The sequence below is a fragment of the Pecten maximus genome, chromosome 7 (genome assembly GCF_902652985.1).
Source record: "Pecten maximus chromosome 7, xPecMax1.1, whole genome shotgun sequence".
In the NCBI taxonomy this organism is placed as follows: domain Eukaryota; kingdom Metazoa; phylum Mollusca; class Bivalvia; order Pectinida; family Pectinidae; genus Pecten; species Pecten maximus.
In genome coordinates, this window is record NC_047021.1 from 22,188,217 (window position 1) to 22,215,298 (window position 27,082).

Sequence of the window (27,082 nt, forward strand, 5' to 3'; positions counted from 1 at the left end):
AAGGTGTAAGTATATCATGGAGGAATACAGAATTAACTATGAGGCAAAACAGAAAGCATTTTTCAGATGAAAATTGCAAGTGAAGGTAAAAAAGCAATATTTTTCTTGATTTTATAAAGCACACATGGACAGAGTAAAAGTCAGTTTTGCAGATAAGATATAAATGAAGACTAACAGCTACACATACCAATGATACATCATGGAATAAACAGAAGTTAGCACTAAATCTGACGGGACAATTACAGGTTAATGCATGGAAGTCACAAAGTTGTTGACCTATATATAGATATATTTATATATACAGAACTTACTTTGATAACTCTACTTATCATACCAACTGATAAAAGAGCAAACAAAATTATGGAGATGAGAAAAATGGTCCCTTTCTGTTCTATGAACAATGTGATTAAATGTATGTGATCATATTCCAAAGGTTTAAACACAGGGCCAGAAGTCATAAATGAGTTCTTTGCTGGAAAACAAAACCTAAACATACATACAGAAAACAGACAAATGTTGTCACATCAAATTGTTATATCAGTTTAGATAATATGTGACAGTATAACTTATTTATTTTAATATACATGGGCAGATTTTCAGCTGACAATGTCTATCACTTCAAAGATAGTACAGGTTCTTATGTATTTGTACACAAAAAAATATTACAGAAAATTGTTTAGTTTTAACCTGATGCAATATCACAGCTTTAAAATTGATAGTTTTGCAATTTGGTTTTTCCAAATATAATGCAATGTCTACATTTCTTATTATTTTCAGTCCCATATTGGTACCACGTGTGAATTGTTATATTGAAACTGACAGCCATATTGGATCACTCATAAAACCACCTTTCAGAAACAATCGCATAACATACAATGCTGTCAGAGTCATTTTAAATTCACCCAGACATTCTAATGTAACAAAGATTATGATGTCAATGTCAATTTTTCTCTGCCCTGCCTCAGAATATCTTAACCACATATGGTACCCAAACCATTTGACAGAACAGAGAGTGGCCATTTCTACTTATTTTTTGTATTCATATCCCAAGGATCATGTCAAACGGCCTTATGATGCCTGTGTTGATATTTCAGACTCTCAGCTCCTCCCTCTCTCAAATATCGGTACCACATGCGGCTCCTGGAGGGTTTGCAGGGTTCCCCTCTGAAGCTACAAGTGTGACATTTACCATGTATTTGTAGGGGAATGTGTAGGCTATGGCCCACATCTGTAACACATGAACTGCATATGTTTACAGTAGAGATCAAGAGGACGACTACAATACACAATGGCCCTAGTTATAACCCCTCGAAACCTACTCTCCAAATATTTCACCCTCCAATGCCTCGCCAACAATGGCACCATCTTTGATCTGGTAAATCTCTTCCATGCTTTCTCTTTAAACAAATACTTGACCATTTTGATATACATTACATGGTGTCTGGTCAGAATGGACCAAAACCTAAAGGAATGTATATCATCCTTCACTTGTTTTGGAGTGATATCTACAGTATAACATTGTTTACCCTATCCAGTATATTGAAGATGATTGGTCAGTCTTAACTTTGTTGTCTGTGGCAACAAAGATGAAGTATAATAATTGGTCAGTTAAACATTTTTCATCTGTGATAACTAAGTTGGTGTGAAATAATTGGCCACTTAAACTTGTGACCTTAAAATCAAGAATCATAGACTCAAGTCAAAATTTGAAAGTTTTCAAATTCATAAGTCCTCACTTTTTATTATTAGTTAGTATGAACCTATCTACAAACTTGTAACATTGTTTCATCAATGTTGTGTGTTTTATAGATATTCCAAGACTATCTAAATACCTGACAAAGTCGGCCATCTAATGTATTCACTGTGGATGGCATATTTTTAGTTTTTACATAAAAAGTTAATAAATATATCTCAAAATTTTCATCAAAGATTTCAGGGTTTGATATTCTTTCTTTGTGAACAATTTTTGGGTGAAAGGGTTCATACTTAGACAAGATTTATAAACAAACTTGATGGTCCATAGGCAAGACAAGGTGGTACTTGACTTTTAACAGAAACAAGGGGTCAAACTGGGGCAGTTTCTATAATGTTTTTGAAGTTGTATTCTCCAGTGGTAATCTCTGACTAGAGAAACAGTTGTTTTAGCCCCAGTCCAGGAGATCTTCCCCCTGGATCACGGGGAGGGGGATATCAGTGTGATAGATAGGTATATCATTGGAGGATTTGAGTGAAGTAAGCAAGCAGTCCTTATCACCATATGTTGCTTTTTGGTATCCTCAGGTGTTGTAACCAATGGCAACCACAACCATGATGGTCCTGGTGAGTAATGCACTGTTCAACAGAATTGATCATATCTGTAGAAATCAGGAAATTTGTTACATCAATCCTGTCCTGTATGTATACAAGCAGAGATATAGTAGATAGATAGGCCTACTCCAGTGAAGGCAGGTTTGCTCAGTAACATGTGCAATGCAGAAGCCCTGTCTGTATAAACCTATCTATGATACAACAGGTGACAGGAACTTTGTTAATTTAAACATTTTTAAGAATTTTGAAGTTTTCTGTGTTTAAAAATTCCTTCAATAAAAGAAAAGAGAACCAACCAAAGTAAGCATTCAGCTGATTGAGATGATAACAAAATGAAGACAATCAAGATCTTTCAAGTGTTTGTGGCCTGACTAGACATGTGTACATGCTATGTGCACCTTTCAGACCAAATGTGTGAGAACACAGCCAGCTATCGGATGTATTTCACCCACTTAATGTCCAGTATCATCAGAAATAGTTTGGGTAGAAAGGAAACACAATACACTGTCCATCATGGGAGAAAATAACTGATTACTGTACACGGGCTGTTGTCTTGGAAACAGTAAGATATATCCACTACAGACTTCCATATTTAACATTATGTTAACCCTATCATTGGTGGTTCCCACAATTAATAAAAATAAGCCTCCACAATTCATAACAATAAGCCTCTACGATTGATAACAATAAGCCTCTACGATTGATAACAATAAGCCTCTACGATCGATAAACAATAAGCCTCTACGATTGATAAACAATAAGCCTCTACGATTGATAAACAATAAGCCTCTACAATTGATAAACAATAAGCCTCTACAATTGATAAACAATAAGCCTCTACAATTGATAAGCAATAAGCCTCCATGATTGATAAACAATAAGTCCCCGAAATCAAAAATAAATATCAGCTCTAGCTCACACAAATAAGTAAAGCATCAGCTACAGAACGTTGTTTTGTTGTTAGTTCCTTCGTGACATGATATGAACAGTTTCCACATACACACTGAGTATGATATAAACATGCTATTAAGACAGGAATTATGATGATGAAAATTTCAGACCATCCTAGCAATGAGGTCACAGGCATTTCTCAACGGATTAATGGCCTATAGTACACAAGATAGTTTGCTGTGGATGGAATACCTTAACAGAATTAATCGGAGATAGTTGTACTTAATTTCATATTGCTAATAGTCGCCATCTCATCATACAAATATGGTGTTTCATTAGAGGGGGTACAGACACTGACTAAGTCCATGGAAATTCTATAGGCCTGCCACAAAACGGTAGGTCAGACACCACGGATACCTGGTGTAATCCATACCACATCACACACACATATAATCCCTTGGGGTATAAGGACAAGTTGACAGAATCGTCAATACATTTCCAGATCTGTTTCCAGAAATCTTGGCTGCACTGTACAGTTTGGTGACCTGCACTAAAAAGGTTAATGATAGTAATATAACCTGCTCCAGTATATGTTACATAGAAAAATGTGCCGCTCAAACTTATCTCACCAAATTTTGTTAAATGGAGCCAAAAGCGATAATCAAGATAAATGCGAGTACTTATCCATATTAGATTCTACGTCTGTGATCCCACACCTCTATAACTATAATCAGTATAGGCTCACATGCCGTCAGGTAGACTGACTGGCCCTAATCACACTCACACAGGCCAAATGATACACCCATTGGTATGGTGGCAGGCAGAATTATGTAGAGTTCAAAGGCCAATGCAATTGAAATTCAAACAATCAGGTATTCAGAAATCTTATTGAAGCAGAAATATTTGTCAGTTTTTCAATATTTTTTTTTTAAACTTTGATCTATTATCAAATTTAACTGCACCTTGTTGCAATATTTCAAAGAAACTTGCATGGTTATAAACTCTTCAACCCTCCTAATTCAATATGAAGCTACCTGAATCAAACTGCATTGAAATTTAATTATTCCATGCTTCAACTGTTTTTCTGATTGTACAGTGACTCTCATGTGTGTGTCAAGCTTTTAAAAGTTTTTTGAAAGCAAAAGTCCATGAATAAAAAAGGTATATTACAGAGATGGATAGTACTTGGAATACATCACAATTTGTATTCACCTGTTCTCATTGTTGCCATGGTAATAGGCCATATAGGTTGCTGATTGGTAAAACAGCAATATAGAATCATATGAGCCAAAGATGATTTTTGTTCCAGTTCTCTGTCTAACAGATAAAGACTCAGTTGAAAAAAAAGTCTTCATATGGAAAGTGCTTCATATAATATGATCAAACCTGTATACTGTCATAATCAAATGTGGATACAAAAAGGAAGATGGAGGTTTTTCTTAAATTCAGGTCAGTGACATGTTTGATCAGAATCTTTCACACACATCAGAGATCTTAAACCTTGGTTTCATGTTCACAAAAATTCTGTTTGGAATACAATTCTGGCCTGTAGCATCTTCCAGTCATATTACAATTACATAAGACAGGGGACTCAAGTGGTCACCAATGCATTTGATCAGTTTCCATGGTTACGGGTAATCCATCATGAGTTACCATCGTAAATAGTAATTCATTGTTATCCTGGTAATTACTAATCCTTGTATTTGTTACCATGGTGATGGGTAATCCATTGTGTGGGTTGCCATGTAACTGGGTAATCCATTGTTCCTGCATGCTGTTAGGAGCCTGTTAGTTTTATTAGCGGTTAATTATACTGTTATGAGGAGGATGGGAAGAGCTAACATTGTGCTGGGGAGGGATCGTATGGGGGAGATACTGGGTCTCTCTACCCTCACCAAAGATCCCCAACACATTCCAATTTGCAGGCATAATTGGCTTTTCACAGCACATGTTCAAAGTCTTCACTGGAGAAAAAGGTAGTAGTGTAGTAGTGTTTGGGCAGGCTGTCACTCACATCTACCAGCAGCAGGGATATAACTACAGGTACACCCCCAGTAATCAGACCAAAATTACACCAACACTCCACAAATTGCTGAACATTAACTTTCATTCCTGTCTGCAGCTTGTGGCAAAGAAAAGTGATAGATAATATTTCAGGTCCCTCCCCCCATGTTTAACTGATTGCAGATGTAAGCATAATATCTACCTCCTGGGTATTGCTAATTAATATTAACTACAGCTAACAAACCATACACAATAAACGCCATTATTATCATCACAGACTAAATTTGAATAAAATCAAAATCTCATTACAATGTTTGACCTCGAATGACCTCCAGCCATCCCATAATACTCTGCGATATGGATCTATCATAAAAGTTATCATGTGCTTCTGGTATCCTTTGATGAGTGTAAGCTGAGAGTGTAGCCACACGTAGCCACACAGGCCTGTTGTCCTGTATACAGCTCCTTCAATTGTTATAAAAACCCTCAATATAGTCCATACTTACTCCAAAGTTCTGATTCATTAATGCTTTGTCCTACTCAAGTTATCGATAAATGTGGACTTTCATAAACAATTCATATAAGCAAATGAGTTGAGGGAACCTCCTCAGAGAGTTGTAGATGAGGTCACTACAAACCAGCTAACAAAATATATGAAACCTACTTTACCCAAAATGATAACTGATAATTAATGTAGATTATAATGTTAACCTGTTAAAGTAGGCAAAGTCTACCTGTTATAGGTAATACAGTTTACCTCAGTTTACCTGTTAGAATAGGTAATACAGTTTACCACTTAAAGAAGGTAACGTTTCACTGTTGAAGAAGGTAAAATTTACCTCTAAAAGTATTTAAAGCTTACCTGTTAAAGTAGATAAGTTTACCTACTGAAGAATGTTAAGTTCTCTATTCAAATAACATCAAGTTACCTGTTAAAGAAGTTAAACTTTACCTGTAAAAGTAGGTATATAGTTTACCTGTTAAAGTAGGCAAAGTTTGCTTGTTGAATAAGTTTCCCTTAGTTTACCTGTTAAAGTAAGCAAAGTTTGCCTGTTGAATAAGTTTACCTTAGTTTACCTGCTAAAGTAGGCAAAATTTGCCTGTTGAATAAGTTTACCTTAGTTTCAGACCTGCCAACCTTTCAAATTCAAAAATAGTAATTTGGCCCATTTTTGAGCAAAAAAAGAGTAATTCTTAACAATTCTTGCCAAATCTATTGCATCAAAAAGAGTAATTTGCTACTATTTCGAGAGAAAAAAGAGTAACGACCACCACAAAATAGTAAAGATTACTATAAAATAGTAGTAGTTGGCAGGTCTGTAGTTTACCTGTTAAAGAAGGTAATACAATTTACCTGTTAACGTTGGTAATACAGTTTACCTGTTAAAGGTGGTAAAACAGTTTACCTGTTAAAGGTGGTTATACAGTTTACCTGTTAACGTTGGTAATACAGTTTACCTGTTAACGTTGGTAATACAGTTTACCTGTTAAAGGTGGTAAAACAGTTTACCTGTTAAAGGTGGTAATACAGTTTACCTGTTAAAGGTGGTAATACAGTTTACCTATTAACGTTGGTAATACAGTTTACCTGTTAACGTTGGTAATACAGTTTACCTGTTAACGTTGGTAATACAGTTTACCTGTTAAAGGTGGTAATACAGTTTACCTGTTAACATTGGTAATACAGTTTACCTGTTAACATTGGTAATACAGTTTACCTGTTAACATTGGTAATACAGTTTACCTGTTAACGTTGGTAATACAGTTTACCTGTTAAAATTGGTAATACAGTTTACCTGTTAAAATTGGTAATACAGTTTACCTGTTAACATTGGTAATACAGTTTACCTGTTAACATTGGAAATACAGTTTACCTGTTAACGTTGGTAATACAGTTTACCTGTTAACATTGGTAATACAGTTTACCTGTTAACATTGGTAATACAGTTTACCTGTTAACGTTGGTAATACAGTTTACCTGTTAACATTGGTAATAGGCAGTCATTAACCTGTATAATGACTACCCTATTGACAGCCTATAAATACATAAACATAATATTTCAAACAAGATACAATAAAGATTTTCACGTTGTTGTCGTCAACTATAACAGTACTTTAACTGGTTTGCGTAATATACACGACATTGTAGTTAGTGTGTTCATTGAATAATTGCAAAAAATCAATAATAACATCCATTCATTCACAATGTCTCCATAATCTTATGACGAAAACAACCAGAAAATCTGTATGTGTTTTTCTTTCAATAAATATCTGTTATATATACATATATATATATACTTACTTTCAGAATAATAAAATCCATAGTCTATTCAGACAGGCCAGATCTGTTGAAATGTTTGCCACGATCACACTGGACCTAACTCTGCCGGTATTCTAGAGAATCCTAGCAGTACATCCATACCTGTTTACTAATTAAATTTTCAGGTAAAAGCACAAATACAAATCTTTGACCAGGAACACAGCACTCATCTTTCCCTCTCAAATCATGGAAGATACTTCTGAAACATCCTGTAGTTGTATTTCCACATATCTATATTCTGCTGCAACACACATTAAATTTTTTCTAATAAACAAAAATTTTTATCATCCACAACGATGATAAAAAATACCTTCACTCTGACATAAAGCAGCTAATTTCACTTATAAAGGACTCCACAGAAAACTTTCCAAACTTTTTCAAGTCATGGTTAAACTTTTTCCCTGGGACTTTTTGAAGAAATAAAGGTTCCTGAAGTTGTGAGAAAGTTAGTTACTTAGTTCCAGCTGAGGTCACCTGCATCACTGGTCAGCTGGTCATGGGCAGGTAGAAAATGACCACCTAATAACACATGGTTTATACTCCAGATAGGTGATGCTGCTCTCTCTCTCTACAGTATCTCCTGGTACTGAGGAATGCTGGGAAATATGTAAATCCAATCAGAGGAGTAGGAGCATCATCTCCTGTCGTCTGCTTCTCTGGGGCAGGCCCGTGCTTTTTCTTATCTCCCTCTCATTGAAGAGCTTGTTTGCAGCTGACCCAGGCCGACTTAGAGAAGGGATCCTGCCTGCCTGTTTGAAGTCCCCTATCTCTTCTCTCTATCGTTCTCTATCTATACTACCAGCACTACCTATAACACGACTGACATATGCGCTCCCTACCTACTTAATGAACATTTACAAACTCTTTAAAACTTTTTCTCTGTCAGTGAATCGTATTTCGCTTGGGTTGGCACACTTCTGCCTGTTAATATCTGTGTGTATGGGAGTGACAATGTTGACAGGCCAGGGTTGGTGACTCCACGAGGACTCCTGAACGTAGTGACCAGGTCCGAACCCTTGACAGGAACCCAGATATCAGAGAGTCAGTGTATACTTGTATATCAAACTGAAGGTAAATCCTTACTGGACTTGTAAGTGAAAAGGCGGAGACACACAGATACTAGTACTCAACGAAGCGTCCTCCTCATGGTTAGAGCAAACGATTATCTATTTACCTGTGTTAAACACATAGAGAGAATCACTCGACACTTATCACACTGTACTCACATCCTACTCGAACCTTCGTCACTGATATTACCTGTATCTCAGGGTACACCATTTAATTACAGGTAGATGTACATGATTACAGGTAGACGATGTCCAGTTCACCTTAGGCCCAGTCCAGGATGTATAAACATGTCAACATCAAAACAGATCTTTGTCTCAGCATCCAGGTGTGTACATGTAGACAGAAGTATATATTAGGTGTGTCCAGTGATTGTCATTACCACACAGAGAAGGGCAGTTAGGTACTGTGATCAGTGACCGCTGTCCACTCTGTGACACAGAGGTGGTCAAATGACAGGTGGGTTCACACTTCCTTCCTCAAAACTGACCTCCCTGACAAATGGTCCACGCAGATACTTCCCCAATTTCAATGGTCACTCTTGCCACTATGTTCTATTGGTTTACTTCCCTGATCAGGTTTTTCGATGGTCACCAGGATCACTGTAGTGGACAGAGGGCTGGCCAACAGGTGATAGATTTAAGCCTGAGGTTCCAGTGGTCAGCTCTAATTACATCTGTCTATTTTGTGTTAATGGTACATTCTACTGGGCCCCATTTATGTAATGATCTGTGTGATTGCTGCCTTGTTTGGCTAATGTCCAGTCGGGTGGCTGATTTCACAGTTATTGTTGACCACCCAGTGGCCGTATAAGGCTGCCTTCGGGCCTCCACACGGGACTTTTACACCTCAGTACTGACCACAAGTAAACAAGTGCACTGGGGCATACCACAGAATCCAAATCTAAAATCAATTCCTTATTACACAATCATGACAATATTTATCCCTAATCAAAATACCTTTTATTACCTGGACAGGTAAAATCCTGCTAATCTGCTACTCTAAACCTGGGCAACACTTGATCATCCAGAGATAGCAGGACAACAATAGGTGGGTCGTCCCCGGGCTCTAGGAGCCGGGTAACAGGGGGCGGGACTCTTCTTTAACTTCATTTTTTCCACCTTTTAATCTAACATGCAGGTGTGAAGAAACGCACACAAAGTGCCAGGTATGTGCATTAGCTACCTATGAGTCTCTAATTTCACAATAATTCTGCTTGAATTGCTTCTTTATTTTCTTTTGTAGCCATGTGTCAAACTTCAAAGGCTTGAAAAAAATCTACCCCTGATAGGTGGATTGAATTCTATCCTGTAAAAACGGTGTGTATTCCCACCGACTGGTTACCCAGACTCTAGCTACTGTGATTTTCCTTTATCCCCAGTATTAGGGAAGTCCTACAAATACATGTAACACTCACGTTCCTCTGTAATCGAGATACGAGTAACATTTTATTTATGGAAAACATTTTTTTATGCTATAAAGTTTTAGTGAAGCATGGATAGTTTAACTGCCAGGTATAATGTTGGACCCGACTGTCAGTCAGATTATGTCAATGTGATGTTCCTTCCAACCCATTTCCTCCCTCTTTCCTTCTTTATATAATCCATGGCATCTGTCTTTCACATACCCCACACCCCACCCACCCCCTCAGAGACATTTATCTAATGCACCTCCCGTCCCCCAACGAAACAGTTAAGCAGCAAAAACATACATCATTCACTTTCCAATTCAGAACTGAATACTGAACACAAGACAAATTTCTGGATATATTGAAGGTTTGTTGCAACAAGGGAAGTAACTCCCTAAAGCTTGTCTTCTGTATTGCCTGTAGTTAAAGACAAGGCATTTCTATCACAGAGAGCATTTCACACCAGATTGTCAAGTGACATAACAGCACTGGTAGAGAATGCACTATTTATCTTAGGCATATGACAAATGTATCCTTTGATAAACTCACCTATTTGTTTATATGATACAGGCACTGAATATTTTTATTTTCTAGATTTAGCTTCGCTGAATAGTTGTAGCCTGGAATCCAGAACTCATGAAAATAAACTAATAAATTATTTACTACAGGCCAGAACAAACACCATTTAGTTTTAGTCTGCCAAAGGTAAATCAGTTATAATCATACATTGATATTGCCCTGTAAAAATTAGGCTAAGACAACAAGATAATACAAAAAAATCCACCAATTATGACCATCCGATAACTAATCACGTTATAGAAGGTATATCTATATATCTTTTCTATGTATAAACTGGGTAAGCACTAAAATTTAAAGATGGATTGCAGTACTAAATTATCTTATTGCGAATATGCCACAGTTCATCTGAATTTCATTAATTGCTTCAGTCAGTCATTAATGAAATCAAGAACTCTTTTAAAAGCAATTAAAAAAATCTTAAGATTAATTTGAAATGAAATTTATCATCAAAAGAGATTATCCCAAGCCACACTGCAGCTGGTCTGATGTATGTAAAATGACTTATATAAATCCAGCATGGCACAACAATGTTAGAAACCATTAAAGGGCTCTATTTGGTAGATCTTTACATAAAAAACATGTTAGTATGTACAGTTTTATATATGACTTGAAGCTCTCTTAGTGCAGTACAATTGTGGTCTATGTTATCACACAAAAAGGGGCCGATAATACAATCTGTTTGATGTCAATTATTGCTTGGTGGAAAAAAATAAAATATGAAAAGTTTCAGAAAATTAATTGCTTTTTCTAAATCCTACTTTCAAAATACAATAAAATGTTGTCAAGTTAAAATTTGAAAGAAAAAGAATATGCAGAACCACTATGTTTAAGTGATGTAAAATAGGCAAAAAGTCGGTAAATCAGGAAGATAGGCCAAACAGTGGCAATGTTATATTGTGCAAAATATAGGCAATGAAATAAAACTGGCCAAACACGGCCAACTCAATAAAACAGGTCCACCATGGCCAACTCAACAAAACAGGCCAAACACGGCCAACTCAACAAAACAGGCCAAACACGGCCAACTCAACAAAACAGGCCAAACACGGCCAACTCAACAAAACAGGCCAAACACGGCCAACTCAACAAAACAGGCCAAACACGGCCAACTCAACAAAACAGGCCAAACACGGCCAACTCAACAAAACAGGCCAAACACGGCCAACTCAACAAAACAGGCCAAACACGGCCAACTCAACAAAACAGGTCCACCATGGCCAACTCAATAAAACAGGCCAAACACGGCCAACTCAATAACACAGGCCACACATGGCCAACTCAATAACACAGGCCAACTAAAGGGTTCCAGGCCGTATGTGTAACACTTTACAATTTAAAAGTTATACATGATAATGTGGACCATGAATCACCATTAATAGGAGGGGGAAAAAATCATACAGGGTGAGAGTTAGGGTGACCGTTGACTTTGAGTGTGACATAAGCTTGAAACCTCCAATGGTGACAGTATACAGCCAGGCCAAACATAGGGGGACACTGATAAGTTATGGTGACAGTATACAGCCAGGCCAAACATAGGGGACACTGATAAGTTATGGTGACAGTATACAGCCAGGCCAAACATAGGGGACACTGATAAGTTATCAAAATCACTGGTCATGGTGATCTATCATAATACACACAAGGATGACTAACAGATGTGAAATAAACACAGATTTAATTAATATCATCATACACCACTTGCATGTAAACAAACATCCAGTGACCCCTACAGGAAACCACTGGCTTGGTGTAACACCCTCAGCATCTCAAGTTAAATCCATCCTTATATATATACCAATTAATGGACATGCCAACATCAGGCTATCAAATCTCTATATCTTGTTCCTGGATTAGAATCATGTGAGAACCACATCACTGCCGACCTCACGCCCATTAAAGTATTTACATTAATGCTAAGATATTCTGTCAAATGGAGTAAGGAATGGGTTTCAGCTTATGGTGTAGGGGACGCTGAGTGTCAAAACATTGATTACTCTACCCAGACACATGTCATTGTGCCACCAGCTATAAATAGACGACAGGAAGTACTCCGTGGCCACGGTCAATTACCCGTCACACTAGTGGTGTGCTTATCCAAGCAGATCTGCGGTGATTAAATTCTCTGTTGACACATGGCAGGGTACACTGTAATGATACTGCCAGTAAAAGATAATTTGGTCAAGAGGCGTGTATATATGAGCTTAGGGTAGACGGCTATTTAATGGGGCGATGCTATGATTAGAAACATGGAGGTAAAAGCATTCCGACTGGCACCCCCAGAGTCTCAACAAGATCTCACTCGAAGTGGTGATATTGACACCCATGTCAGTTTCATTTCTTTGACAGTTTGTAAACACAGCAAGGGTTGAAGTGATGGGATGTTTAGTGGTTATAGGCAAGGCAGCGTCTCCAACTAAAATGTCACTATTCACTTTTTAATATAAACATTACAAGTTTTAAAATCCATGACATTTTCAACGGGATCAAACTACTACATCACCATTTCACAAGTTCATTATAAACAAAATATGTACAGATTTTTTATGTTTTGATCATCAAAGGGCCTTTAACATAAACAGTCTAGGCATTTGTGAGTGATTCCAAAGTAACTTTCTCAACTGAAAACTTTTAAAACTCTCGCAAAAATGCATACTGCCACAGCTGACTTTTATAGATAAAATAATGAACAAATTGTACAAGGTTTCAACCATAGCATTACAGATTTAAAACTTTTTTTCATTAACTTATGTTAACCTCAAAACAAAATAAAACTAATTACAATTAATACAAACTTTCAATAAGACCAGTCATCTCAAACGATTATTTTTGAGTCCTCAATATGAAAAAAGAAATATTAGATATAGTCAGTACTAGGTATATTTGTATGTATTTATCAATGACTGTCAGAAAACAATATTTACATACAACAACTGGGCTAGATACGAGTTTCAATGACGTATAATATCATGGCTAAAAATATCATCAAAATCATTAACAGAAAATGCAGCTTTTTCAGTGACAAACATTAACACAGGAGAAAAGTCTTACAACTTAGAAATTAAATGACATATTTTGGAATAAACATTTTTCACATGATAAAAACTCACCCAATCCTTTGTCCTAGCCTGTCTATGGGACATATAGTCCCTGTCTTTCCTGTGGAGCCCCAGGGGGCCATATGAGGGGCCAGGACACACCAGTCCTGATGACACAAGGTACATGACACTAGTTTCCTCAATCCGCACCAATGATGTCTGCGACTCCTTAATCCTTTGTTTCTGTCTCAACTCAGTTTCTAAATCTTATGATTTGTATTTAAATTTCAATAATGAATGTACTTTTTGTGACAAGTGTTTGCATAAGCCGTAGAGAAACAGCTGTTCATTCTCCTCTACAACAAACTCCTTAATCCTAAAATCTATGTGTTGACAGCCACTTTTTAGTTGAGATCTGATCCTACTTGCTCAAAACACAGTTACAAACTTCTTAAGAAAATAGCAGGTCACTTTAAGTTAGGTGTCAGAAGTTTCTCTCCCTTGAAGGGAGTACAGATGTCACTGAGAAAGCAGCCAGTTAAGATCTGACATGTGGGCTCCAGTAGTAACGCTCATCACACACCCCAGAGTTCAAGGTCATTAGGGGCACAGGGTATGAATTTCACTTTCAAGAACCACTTTCACAAAGCTTGAAAAAATATAAAACTGTCCAGTGCAGTGTTTTTACAACTTAACCAGTAAAGCCATTGTCTGATCAGAATATCTTCAGTACAGTCATTGATAGAATGTCCTCAGTGAAAGTTGATGATAGACCATTATGAGGTACAATGGTAGAATAGGAAATACAATGGTCAATATTCTACCTGAGTTCGGAGGTCAACCACACCACACAATGTCCTCACCTGCTTCTCTCTGTGAAGGATCCTATCAAAAGTGAGAGGGTATTCAGGACTCCACTGGACCGGTCAAAGATGACCATGCAATGTCCACTCAAGTGTGATCAAAATAAACTATGTCATCAGTCTTTGTTGACCAAAACAAACCCAGTGACCAGCTCAGTGTCCAAACCCAGACTGACCAACCTCTGTGTGGCCAACAGATTTAATTGGTTGTGAGAGGGAGGTACATGGCCATGTGTACTGGGCCCCTGTTGTGAAGACACACACCCCTATATCCTACGATTATTTTAATTCCTCTGATTGCGGAATCAAAGTTTACACCAAACATTACTGATGGCCAATGATCTTAGTGTCTGGCCAACACAAGACAATTATTGTTTATTGCTGATTCAGGCTTTGGAATGATTGTAACTTGTAAAATCCAATGATGTTGGTAGAAATTTGGTTCCTCTATTGCGTGTGCTTGCTGCTAGTCCTTTCTTGGACCCTAGGGACCCATACAATTACAGCATTAATGGAAGGGTTATCAGTGTAGAGCCTGATAATACCCAGAAAAGGGGCTCCAATAACAGCTGTTATCAGTGTGTGGAGGGTAATTGGTGCTACAGCCTTATCTAGGACCCCAGTTTTTCACCATCCAAATTGCCTGGACAATCACTGCACTGCCCAGCAGCCGAAACATTAGCTTGAAAATTGGTGTTAAACACTTCAAACCCCAGACACCCTCATACACAACTTTTATTTCATCTAATTGGCAAAAAAGTAATTACTAATGAAATTCGCAATCTTTAGAAAAAGATTTTTATTTTATAAAGATTAGAAAAAATTAAATTAAATTCCAGGAATTAATTGAGTTTGAAAAAGTATTATCTCCTTCTTAGCTACAATGGAATTTAAGTTGGGATAAAGTAATCAGCATATAGTGAATCTGTCTGTATTCTTTGATGTACAAACTTGAAACAGTACCTTGTAATGAGGGAGATATGACAATTTAAAGAGAATTGTTTGACAGATAAATGTAATTCTTGGAATGTATATAATTATAGGTATATCTCAATTTAATTAACCATACTGCGTCAGACATTATAGCCTTTCCACCAACTCAGTGGGGCTTAGCTGACACAATTTATTTTCAGAACATGAAAAATTTATAAAGACGTTAGAAAAAAGTTCATGATTCAGTTGGTTGAAGCTTATTCGTGACCTAGAGCAATGTACTTACACAACAAAACGACAAACGGCATAGTTTAATAGTTATTACTCAAAGCTGTAACTTATCAAAAATGGGTAGTTGATAGGCAAATTGTCAACGCCTAGCTGAGGGTGGTCTACTAACCTATCAATTCTACTTACTCTGGCCAGAGCTTATGGAGCCTCCACTGATAAAAAAAACCCTCTGTTATGAACATAAAATGATAAGAGCCAACTTGAAAGTCAGAAATCTATTATCATAACACCTCCAACAAACCAGCCATCATTATTTTCCCACTAATTAGAATCAATCTCGGGTCATTTTGATACAATCTGTCATAAACTCAATCTCTGCGGCCAACACCAGCTTAAAACAACACAAACAGTTTAGTATTAATAGTGGACATCAAAAAGGCCAGAAGAATCTACCTGACAAATCTCACCTGTGTTACGGCCAATAACAGCCGATAGCACACAGCCATTCAATGACCGGTCAAGTCACAGCCTTTGTTATCAGGAAATAACGATCAATTAACATACTGATGTAGAGGAGATGATCAATTAATATCCATCAGATAAAAAACATTTGTAATTTACCGGAAAATAAACAAAGTGATTTCAGGTATAGGATCATAAAACAAATGTACAGTTGTATTAGGCCCAGGATTATAATATAGAGTAATATCAAATCATACACAATTCAGAGCTATCGATACTAAAGGCGTGTGGGGGAGGGGGTTGGCAGAGATATTGACTAATACACAATTCAGAGCTATCGATACTAAAGGCGTGTGGGGGAGGGGGTTGGCAGAGATATTGACTCATACACAATTCAGAGCTATCGATACTAAAGGCGTGTGGGGGAGGGGGTTGGCAGAGATATGAAATCACACACAATTCAGAGCTATCAATACTAAAGGCGTGTGGGGGAGGGGGTTGGCAGAGATATGAAATCATACACAATTCAGAGCTATCGATACTAAAGGCGTGTGGGGGAGGGGGTTGGCAGAGATATGAAATCATACATAATTCAGAGTTATCGATACTAAAGGCGTGTGGGGGAGGGGGTTGGCAGAGATATGAAATCATACACAATTCAGAGCTATCGATACTAAAGGCGTGTGGGGGAAGGGGTTGGCAGAGATATTGACTCATACACGATTCAGAGCTATCGATACTAAAGGCGTGTGGGGGAGGGGGTTGGCAGAGATATGAAATCATACATATGTCAGAGCTATCGATACTAAAGGCGTGTGGGGGAGCGGGTTGGCAGAGATATCGACTCATACACAATTCAGAGCTATCAATACTAGTACTGAATATTCTACTAGCTCTGATATTAGTAAACTTTTTTTAATCATTGACCCCTGCTTAAATTATTTACTTGAATTAAGATAAAATCATTGACCTGATCAAATGATGACTGTCACGTACTTGAAGGTCACTTGGCACTTAAATTGTCTATATCAAATCGAACAAAACCTTATTGAAATTTTAATTTGAACTTTCAATGAAAATTTTATGAAGTGATTAAGTATTATCTAATGCACTCATATACAAATGAACTGTTCTGTTCGAATTCTTAAGAAGGTGCCTATATTTGTCAATACTGAACAAGTACCCACAATGAACTAGTGTGTCATTATATGATATACAGGTAACACAGGTGTTAATCGATGATATTGATAGAAGTTCTCAGAGATATAGATCAGGTCAAAATCATCCGAGTCACAGATTAGGATGTTTGATCACCTGTTTATCCCACCCATTACCCAGATACGGAAATCAGGTTAGTCAAGGGCTTATCAAATCATTATGATAGGTAGTTCAGCAGAATTATAATAACATTTAGCATTGAGGACATCATTTCTGGTAAAAACCTGCAAAACTCGCCCTCCGAAATCCTCCAATCCCTCAATCCCAAAATATAAAGAATCATTTTAGTTCAGGTTTCTGCCTGTAGCAAATCTGCCTACACAAACAATGATAAGAAAAGGTGAGAAGTTGACTTGAGGATTAGAAACTGTCCCCAGACTTATGTCAACGGTTCGTTTGTTCCTGGGGAGGGAAGAACACCCAACTGTTATAATAAACATTCTGTATATATAATACGTAAACAATCAACAGGCTGAACACACCTGTCCACACCTGTAGTTACACATAAAGAACCTCCCAATATTTACAAAGTCCAACCCCTAATTGACAAACTTCAGCCCCTAAGTTACACCTTAAAAAGCTGCAAATGTTTACAAACTCCAGCTCCATCTTACAGTGCTCACTGAACTCCAGCCTCACAAGCTTTCACCTATCCTGAGGTAATTGCAATAAATAATTGCTGCTGTGTCCAAAATAATGATAAAGACAAGTGAGATCTCGGACAATACACAGACACCTGTGTACTAAATCTATCAGTGAGATCTCGGACAATACATTAAAACCTCTGTACAGTGAGATCTCGGACAATACACAGACACCTCTGTACAGTGAGATCTCAGACAATACACAGATACCTCTGTACAGTGAGATCTCAGACAATACACAGACACCTCTGTACAGTGAGATCTCGGACAATACACAGACACCTCTGTACAGTGAGATCTCGGACAATACACAGACATCTCTGTATAGTGAGATCTCAGACAATACACAGATACCTCTGTACTAAATCTATCAGTGAGATCTCGGACAGTACATTAAAACCTCTGTACAGTGAGATCTCGGACAATACACAGATACCTCTGTACAGTGAGATCTCAGACAATACATTAAAACATCTGTACAGTGAGATCTCAGACAATACACAGACACCAATGTATTAAATCTATCAGCGAGATTATCAGCTGTTCAATCACTCCAAGCTACAGAATCCTTTAACAAAATTTCACCAAATAAATTTACAACATCATGAGAATTTAGAAGGTTTATATAATCACGGAGATACAATATATGTTTACCATGAGCTTAACTTACCTGTAGCATCATCTTGTAACAGTGTATGAATTCCAGTCCAAAGTGGCCTCAAGTCCATGACTTTTTACCGATGCCCAGTATTGTCAATTTCACCTATCGGAAACCAAGCTATACCTACACAATATTTTCATCACACCCAAAGAAACAAGTGCACCTACACACAACTATAAGGAAGCAGTTTTTGGAATCATGTGACCTCACATAAAAGTTGCGACGGTTTTTAGAAACAGACAACAGTACGCAGCAGTCGGTGAGTAGCGACAGTAGCCTATACTGCAGATGACATGTTACTGCATACCAATATATTGTTAGAGAGCTCCACACACAATAGATACGCCATGTCCCTACAAAGACTGTATTCTCTAATGCTTCACAAAAAAACTCTAGCACATAATTTGATAAGCCATCTGCCAGTGGCCCTTTTTTTCTTTCCATTTAAAAGATACATGATAGATTTGGATCCTGAGGTGGAGGTAGAACTATGATCAGCTGTGTGTGACAACCCTCATTTCTCAAACTGTGGAGAACAACATATACCCTACAACGATCAAATGATAATCACATGTCAACTTTGAACAGTGAAAAAACCATTTTATAATGAAGGGGGTGATTACTATTTCAAACAGGTAAATAGAGTAAGATAAATGTGTGTCTTTGTATTGGCCCTGGCAGGGATACACAGATAGCCCTGTACAAGACCAGATATCAGAAGAAGCAGGTATTTTCTCGTTAAGGTTTGACAGGTAGGTGATAGCTGACCAGCTCACCTGGCCTTGTTAAATCTGCAGTCTGATATAATGCCGACAATTTTTTACCTGTAACTTCTCAGGAAATTGATTTCCTAACTACAAACGGCTTTCTCTGGGGAATCTGATTTAATGACAGAAAGGAACGTAGATCCGCTGTAAGAACAAACCATGCACTTTTGTAGAGTAATTAATACATATCGTGTACTTTTATTCTTCTGTTTCGTGATCATTATACGTATACGAATGCGAGTCAAGTCCGTGCCAAATATCCTCGTGATCATTATACGTATACGAATGCTCGTCAAGTCCGTGCCAAATATCAATAACTTATGATTCTTGTAACACCATCTGAACATCTCGCATAGCGTTAGGTTATAATTTCTGTAGTCCTTAGTGGGTAAATGGAGTTATCAATGTACCACTAGCTAATCCCGAACACAATCCATAATCCCTACAGTACTCCATTACATGAAGATATCTCCTTAAATCTTACATTCCTCTACAAGATGATCATTTTTCTTTACAACTACACTGAAAGCAATTAAGAATGAGCAAATGCTTTTTACTGTAAGGAAATAAAAGTTAATTGTTCAATAACGAAAAAGTAAAAACAACCCAATTTCTGTAATAATGCTGTGAAGTGCTCTCTGTAGTACCTGTAGGTAGAAGTATAATCCATTATAACTCACCACATTATCTCTTGTCCTAATCGTATCTAGTCAATCTAATACTCTCTCACCCTGGGGGATTTTTTCCCAATCATTTTAAAAATACTTAATAGGTTTGCCTGTATGACAACCTGCTGATGTTGTCTTCAGAATCTTTCTATCATAGTACAGGTCATATTCGCTAGCTTCACAACCGATTACCACACCAACTGGTGAGATCAGCCGGTATAATTGTATTTCCCAATAGACAAATTAAGTTCATAACCATCTCAAAAAGTAGTTTTTCGATTTTTTCGCTGTTAATATTTTTCCCACATTTGAAATTAAACATTATAACTAGAATTATATTTCAGTTGAAGGATATGGAAGTTTCTGCCCCAATCAATGAGACGAGAGCTGAGCTGTCATCCCCACGGATACTGCTACCTGTTGACTCAACATGGGGAGACATCCATCATAACTGTTGCACATCATCCATCATACACCATGCTGACATATCAAAACACTGTTCACTCCACAGAAAAACATTTTTTTCATCTGCATCAATTCCTCCCAACCAGTCCTTGTTGATATGCATACGTCAATCTACAGATTTAAGCTTTTAATGAAATGCATCAAGGCCACCAACTGTCCGACCAAGCATCAAGAAAATGTATAAAAATCTCAATTTGATCAGTGAGAATAAAATGATGCAAGCACAGATAGAGCCACCATTGTTGATGGGAACTTGACGGATGAATATATTCAATATCTGTAAATTCACCGCACAAATGATACAGAGTCGGTACAAAATTCACTGATAGCAGTGTTAGCAAATTGAAAATAACGTGAGAATAGTCAATTCAGTGAGAGTGATGTAACGATTGAATGTGTAATATCTGTATCTTTAAAACGTTTTGGAGGAATGTATTCCCTATTGACTTCTTGTCTCATCGTGTAATTCCTTGTTTGGGGAAATGGATGTAGATATATGTATATGTGACATTTATTGGTATAACATCATATCTCACTGTCGCCCTATCAAAAGGCTAAAGAATCCTTCCTGATGTGGCTAGACTTTTCAGTTTTCTTACAGACATTCTTCAACATTATATCAAGGTCAGACCATTTTTGAATGTCACAAAGATAAATGTTTACCATAAATCTCAACATTACTTGAAAATCCTTTCTAAACTTTTGCAAGTACATCAAATAAAGAATTTAATCGGTAATTTGATAATTTTAGTTTTTCTGCATGAAGTAATAAGTAAACGAAGTGTTCAAGAGACATATAAAACTGCTTGTCAGACAAAAGACTTGACACAGGGGCATTTCACTCTTCATACATGGGAGGTAAAAAGTGACACACTGCCATGGTAACCCTATCCCATCACCTGTCACAGATAATAAGAATGACATGCAACGTTAACATGGTATATTATAAATAGAATCTGGTATCTTTTTATATCAGTATTTTTATAGCAATATCAATGAAAACCCAAAATAGCTACAAAACCAGTAATTCAAGATAAAATCTTAGCAAAGAAATATATTTTTTGAAATATCAACAGTAACATGAACAACAGACACTATCCAAAAATAGAAGTATTTTGAGTGATGGCTGAATCTGTAATGGGATAGGAGTACATATGTGTGCCCTCATACCACAGAAGGATGTGCATGTGTGAACGAGATGCATGTCTGTCCAGATTACGTTTACCTCGACTCTCCTACCCCGTAACCTCTGTGATATTTTGTGCAGGTTCCTGCACCTGTAAAACTTGTAATGTCAGTAACAGCCCACAAATAAAAGCTATTTAATTGACCGTACTAAGTACATCTTTTCTTGTAAAACGCCTTTTCAAAAGTCCAAAGGAACAGATGGGCATTAGAATAGTCAGATACAATCTCTGTTTGTGTGCTAATTAAGTATTTAACTCCAAATTAGCTACAGACAATGACCCACACTGCTAGACATCGCCTTACTACTTTGAAAGGCATCACTCCAAAATCGGTAAAACGAGTGTCAAACAACGTTAACATTTTTACATCTCCTAATTTGTCTAGAACTGTACCTTTTAAGAAGGTATTTTCTATTTTACAACTTCACCCACAATATTGATACATATAATTATCTGTTTGAGTGTAGAATTTACAAACATGATCAGGTTCTACAACTCCTACAAAGCAATCCTTGATGAGAAAGAACAAACATTTAAAATGACAAACTATCGATTATACTTTTTACAAAGAAATTGATTTTGATCCAAGTACTGTGTAATATTCCCCAATCAGTGCTGATCAAAGCTGTGCTGGAAGGATTCAGGGAAAAATACCATAAAATACCATAACCATCAGTAGCCATAAAGTCTATAGAAGGCGGCCACCAAATGGCTACAAAGGATGTCATTGTCTAAATGAAGGGAATCCTCATTACAGGGTTGACATTTCTAAAAGAAAAGCCTTCCTCTAAGTCTCCAACTGCCAGGCAAAGGTCATTGATAGCATTGTCTCATCAACTCGGTAACAAATCGGACAAAAAGCTCAACAATCAATTATGGAGACATCAACTTTTCTCTGGAAATGAAATTACATGCAAAAATTTGAACACAAAATAAGAGACTGCAAAAATTTGATAATGAAATTAGAAACAGCAAAATTTGAACATAGAATTGAACGTTGAATAATTAGGACATGAATTGAAACTTGAAATACGAGTCTGACAATTAGACCCTCAAAATTATATTTTATGACAATTAAATCAGTTTAATTCAGCAGAGAAATATGTACATACCATAAGTTTATATATAATACAGTTTTTTTTTCTTTCTTTGATAAACAGGTGTTATACCTTATATAAATAGCTACCAATTTGTGTGAATGCACAAAAACCAGAGGCAAGTGTTGAGTGGGGGATTTCTATAGACAAAATGACTTGAAAACCTCGATTTTTACTGTCTTTTTTAAACAGGGCAGGTCTTTTATACTGATAAAAACGGAAACTTCCCGTAAAACATGTTTGTGCCCCAAAATAAACCCGTCATTGGGTGACTTCTGTTCTCCCTCATAACCACCTTCCCCATCAAACCTCAGCCTGATGTACAATACATGTTTGCAATATATTTTCTGCGAAGAGAAATTAAATGCACTTTTAGATCTATTTCAATACAAGTCAGACATTCTTGAGAATAATTCATTTAAAAGGAAAACACACCTTTATCTTAGGTCAGTTTAGACTAGCAGGAAATAGAGAGAAAATGTCAGCATTCAATACTCGCAATAACAAGCTAGATCAGGGTTTGGGCTAAGTCATTTAGGACGCAAAATAAAACTCACCTCAATTTGAGAAACTATGCTTCCTCATGCACATAAGTAAATACTTACATTGCGTCAGAGTTTCCATAGTGACAGATAAACAGTGAGTGCCCCATCATGGATAAGGCAACACTTGGATCAACACTCTCCCTTCATCCAAAGAGCATCCCCCATGATGCCTTATCACCATGGGGCCAAGTTTTAAGGAGTCGAAATGCATCCACAAAAATCCATTTTTTGGGAGAAGTGTGTCTGGGAGTGATATATCCGATTCAGTGTAAGTTATAGACACATAAAATACAATGCTAACCTAGCCCACACTCTAGCTACCTAGAGAGAAAAGGTTTGGATGAGCATATGAAATACACAACTGCATGTAACACTTGTTTCTAAGTTTACACGATATGGCTTAGCAGACAAAAACTGGAGAAGATACAGCTAAGCAGACAAATACTGGAGAGTATATAGACATAATTAGGGGGGAAGTGTAGGTAAAAACTTGTATCTCTATTCAATTAGGGTTGAACAATAAGGAATGTTTCCGCTGTGGTGTAGTGGGGAGGAACATTGGAATGCCTACAGTTATACTAACTACACCACATTCAACTCCCTACGACATTTCTGTACTGAAATTGCCTGCAACTATTGTTTGTAGCAAACTATGTTCACCAGTATTAATCTGGGGTAAACACATCATCTACAGTGTGTTGTACCAATGTTTAACCACTTGTTATATAGTCTTCACATTGACTCACTAGTAAGCAGTCATTTAAAGAAATAGAGAAGGAAACTGACAGTGACTATGAACACATCCTTACTGTGATCATTTACTGAGACCAAAACTGTGGTACAATATATAATAAATTGGGATTGTATACAGGGTCGCAGTGGCCGACTGGTGAAGGTGTCCCGACACTTTATCACTAGCCCTCCACCTCTGGGTTGATAGTTCGAAACCCACGTGGGGCAGTTGCCTGGTACTGACCGTAGGTTGGTGGTTTTTCTCCGGGTACTCTGGCTTTCCTCCCTCTCCAAAATTAGCACGTCCTTAAATGACCCTGGCTGCTAATAGGACGTTAAACAAAACAAACAAAAAACCAAAAGTGATTCTATACAATTATCATCTTTACCCAACGTTTATATAGATATCTATGACTACCTGTGATTACCTGTGACTAAGTATGACTATCTATGACTACCTGTGATTACCTGTGACTAAGTATGACTATCTGTGACTATCTGTGAGTACCTGTGACTAAGTATGACTATCTATGACTACCTGTGATTACCTGTGACTAAGTATGACTATCTATGACTACCTGTGATTACCTGTGACTAAGTATGACTATCTGTGACTACCTGTGATTACCTGTGACTAATTATAAGTATGACTAACTGTGACTACCTGTAATTACCTTTAACTATCACTATATCTATGACTACCTGTGATTACCTGTGACTAAGTATGACTACCTGTGACTACCTGTGAATACCTGTGACTAATTATAAGTATGACTACCTGTGATTACCTGTGACTAATTATAAGTATGACTATCTGTGACTACCTGTGACTACCTGTGATTACCTGTGACTAATTATAAGTATGACTATCTGTGACTACCTGTGACTACCTGTGATTACCTGTGATTACCTGTGACTAATTATAAGCATGACTACCTGTGAATACCTGTGACTAATTATAAGTATGATTATCTGTGAATACCTGTGACTAATTATAAGTATGATTATCTGTGACTAAGTATAAGTATGATTATCTGTGAATACCTGTGACTAATTATAAGTATGATTATCTATGACTACCTGTGAATACCTGTGACTAATTATAAGTATGACTACCTGTGACTACCTGTGATTATACTTGTGAGTATTGAGTGAATTACTTGTGATTACACATTTGATTTTCTATAACGACCTTTCACTACATGTGATTACCTTTGAATACTTATGACTACCTGTGAATACCTATGACAATTGACAATTCATGCTTACCTTTGATTACCTACAATGACCTTACACTACCTGTAAGTATCTATGACTACCTGATTACCTGTGACTACCCATGATTACCTGTGATTACCTACAATGACAATGAGTAGCTTTTGCACCTGTTTCATTGTGTTTTACTGTATACTAACAGGTGACTGGAGGATTCTGGCAGGTGAAATAGGACAGCCTACCTACTGCACATAACTGCACACCAAGAAATGACATCTGCAGATTTAGATGGAGATACAGGAAGATGGATGCAGACAGAGGAATGCTGCCCCCTCCGCTGGTTTAGACAGACAAATTACCATATAGCCTCTATCTTACATAACAGTTAACCATTCAGAATGGAAGCAAAATCTGCTTTTAAACAATATTAATTTGTTTTCGAGTTGATGGACGGTAATGCCTTGAGACAGTCTTTGATGAGTTAATGACCGATGTACAGGCAAATTATCATCAAACCATGTACACAAGCCTATTCAATTCCACTGCGAGGTCGTAACAAGTCGTAACGTAAATATTGTAGGTTAGCCACAGTCCAGTGGAGAGGATTTTATAAGAGTTTTATATGTATGTAGATGCACATCAAATGATTAGCCTCTGCCTTTAAAGCCAAGACACAATCATAAATTTGTTACTATTTAGCTAGTATGTGCACGTTTATTGTCCATTAGCTTCCAAAAGAGGACATGATTCTCGGGAACAGGAACAAGACGTATATAAAACAGGATTAACCAGGCGATAGACGATACGCTTTGTCGTGAACGAAGCTGCGTGCACGAAACCAAGGAATCGGGGAATTGGACAGTTTTGATGAGTAGAAACAGCTCTATCAATGAAGCAAGGATTGCGTTTGAGGAAATTGCCAAGTTTGTAATGCTACATAGCTTGCCATTGATTTGCCAGGCGATGTGATTGTTACACTTTGTTTGGTTAACTTGCTGTCAATATAACTACACACCGAGGATAAAAAAGCACCAATATGCTGTGGATTCCTTGAGCTTAAAGAATCCAAGTTCTCTTAAGAAATTGCTTTATTTCGCTGTAAATTTTCCAAGTGCAACCACACACATAATCCTTTTATTTGTCGCTTGATTGAACCCCATCTCGCGCGGAAAAAACACTGCCGGTATTTCCATCACTATGTAAATTTTATAACCAGGAAATGTCGTTTGAACTCATTTTTGTAATGTTTGTCAAGCTCCAAGAGGCCAACAGTTAGGTACATCCAGCTGATTTGTAATTTAGTACCAACCAGTGACAGCATATCAACATATATTAGCATTACCTTACAGTAGTCAAATTGAATAAAATAAAACAAAAACGTTAAATAACATCCCCATTAATAATAAAAGCTCACAAGAAAAACAATTCTAAAAACAGTTAATTTAAGAAAAAAAAATTTAAAGTGATGCTTTGGATATCTGATCAGAAAATTTATTTTCAATTAAAGTTTTTGCCCCAAGACAATAATTCTAAAAATGATATGCATACATTCCTGGGAAACTATCCTCTTACAAATAGCTTGTATATACCAGGCCTGCCTGCAGCTTATTGATTTTCTATTTTCTTTTCTTTTCAGCTAGATTGATTGTCAGGTTAGTAATTATCTTACCAATCAAAGCATCATCGTATGTCCAATGTCCTCCAGAAACAAGATTTATAAAAATTATACATTTATAATGTCAATTTCTAAAATTACATTTCTGTACAGCTAAAACAACCCAGTCA

General features: G+C 37.0%; 1 protein-coding gene across 8 annotated transcripts in view; it reads right to left on the reverse strand.

Annotated features, from left to right (window-relative positions):
- Window positions 1-27,082, reverse strand: part of LOC117331919 (E3 ubiquitin-protein ligase PDZRN3-B-like) — a 191,628-nt gene that overhangs the window by 83,275 nt on the left and 81,271 nt on the right. Inside the window, exon 1 of one of the 8 annotated variants that reach the window (XM_033890900.1) lies at window positions 13,682-14,640. The exons of 6 other annotated variants lie outside the window; for them this stretch is intronic. In XM_033890900.1, the coding sequence (XP_033746791.1) occupies window positions 13,682-13,795 (114 nt within the window). In that variant the 5' untranslated portion in view covers window positions 13,796-14,640. Of the gene's footprint in view, window positions 1-7,504; window positions 9,405-13,681; window positions 14,641-27,082 lie in introns of those variants that run through there. One more of the 8 variants, XM_033890902.1, reaches the window with a different exon arrangement.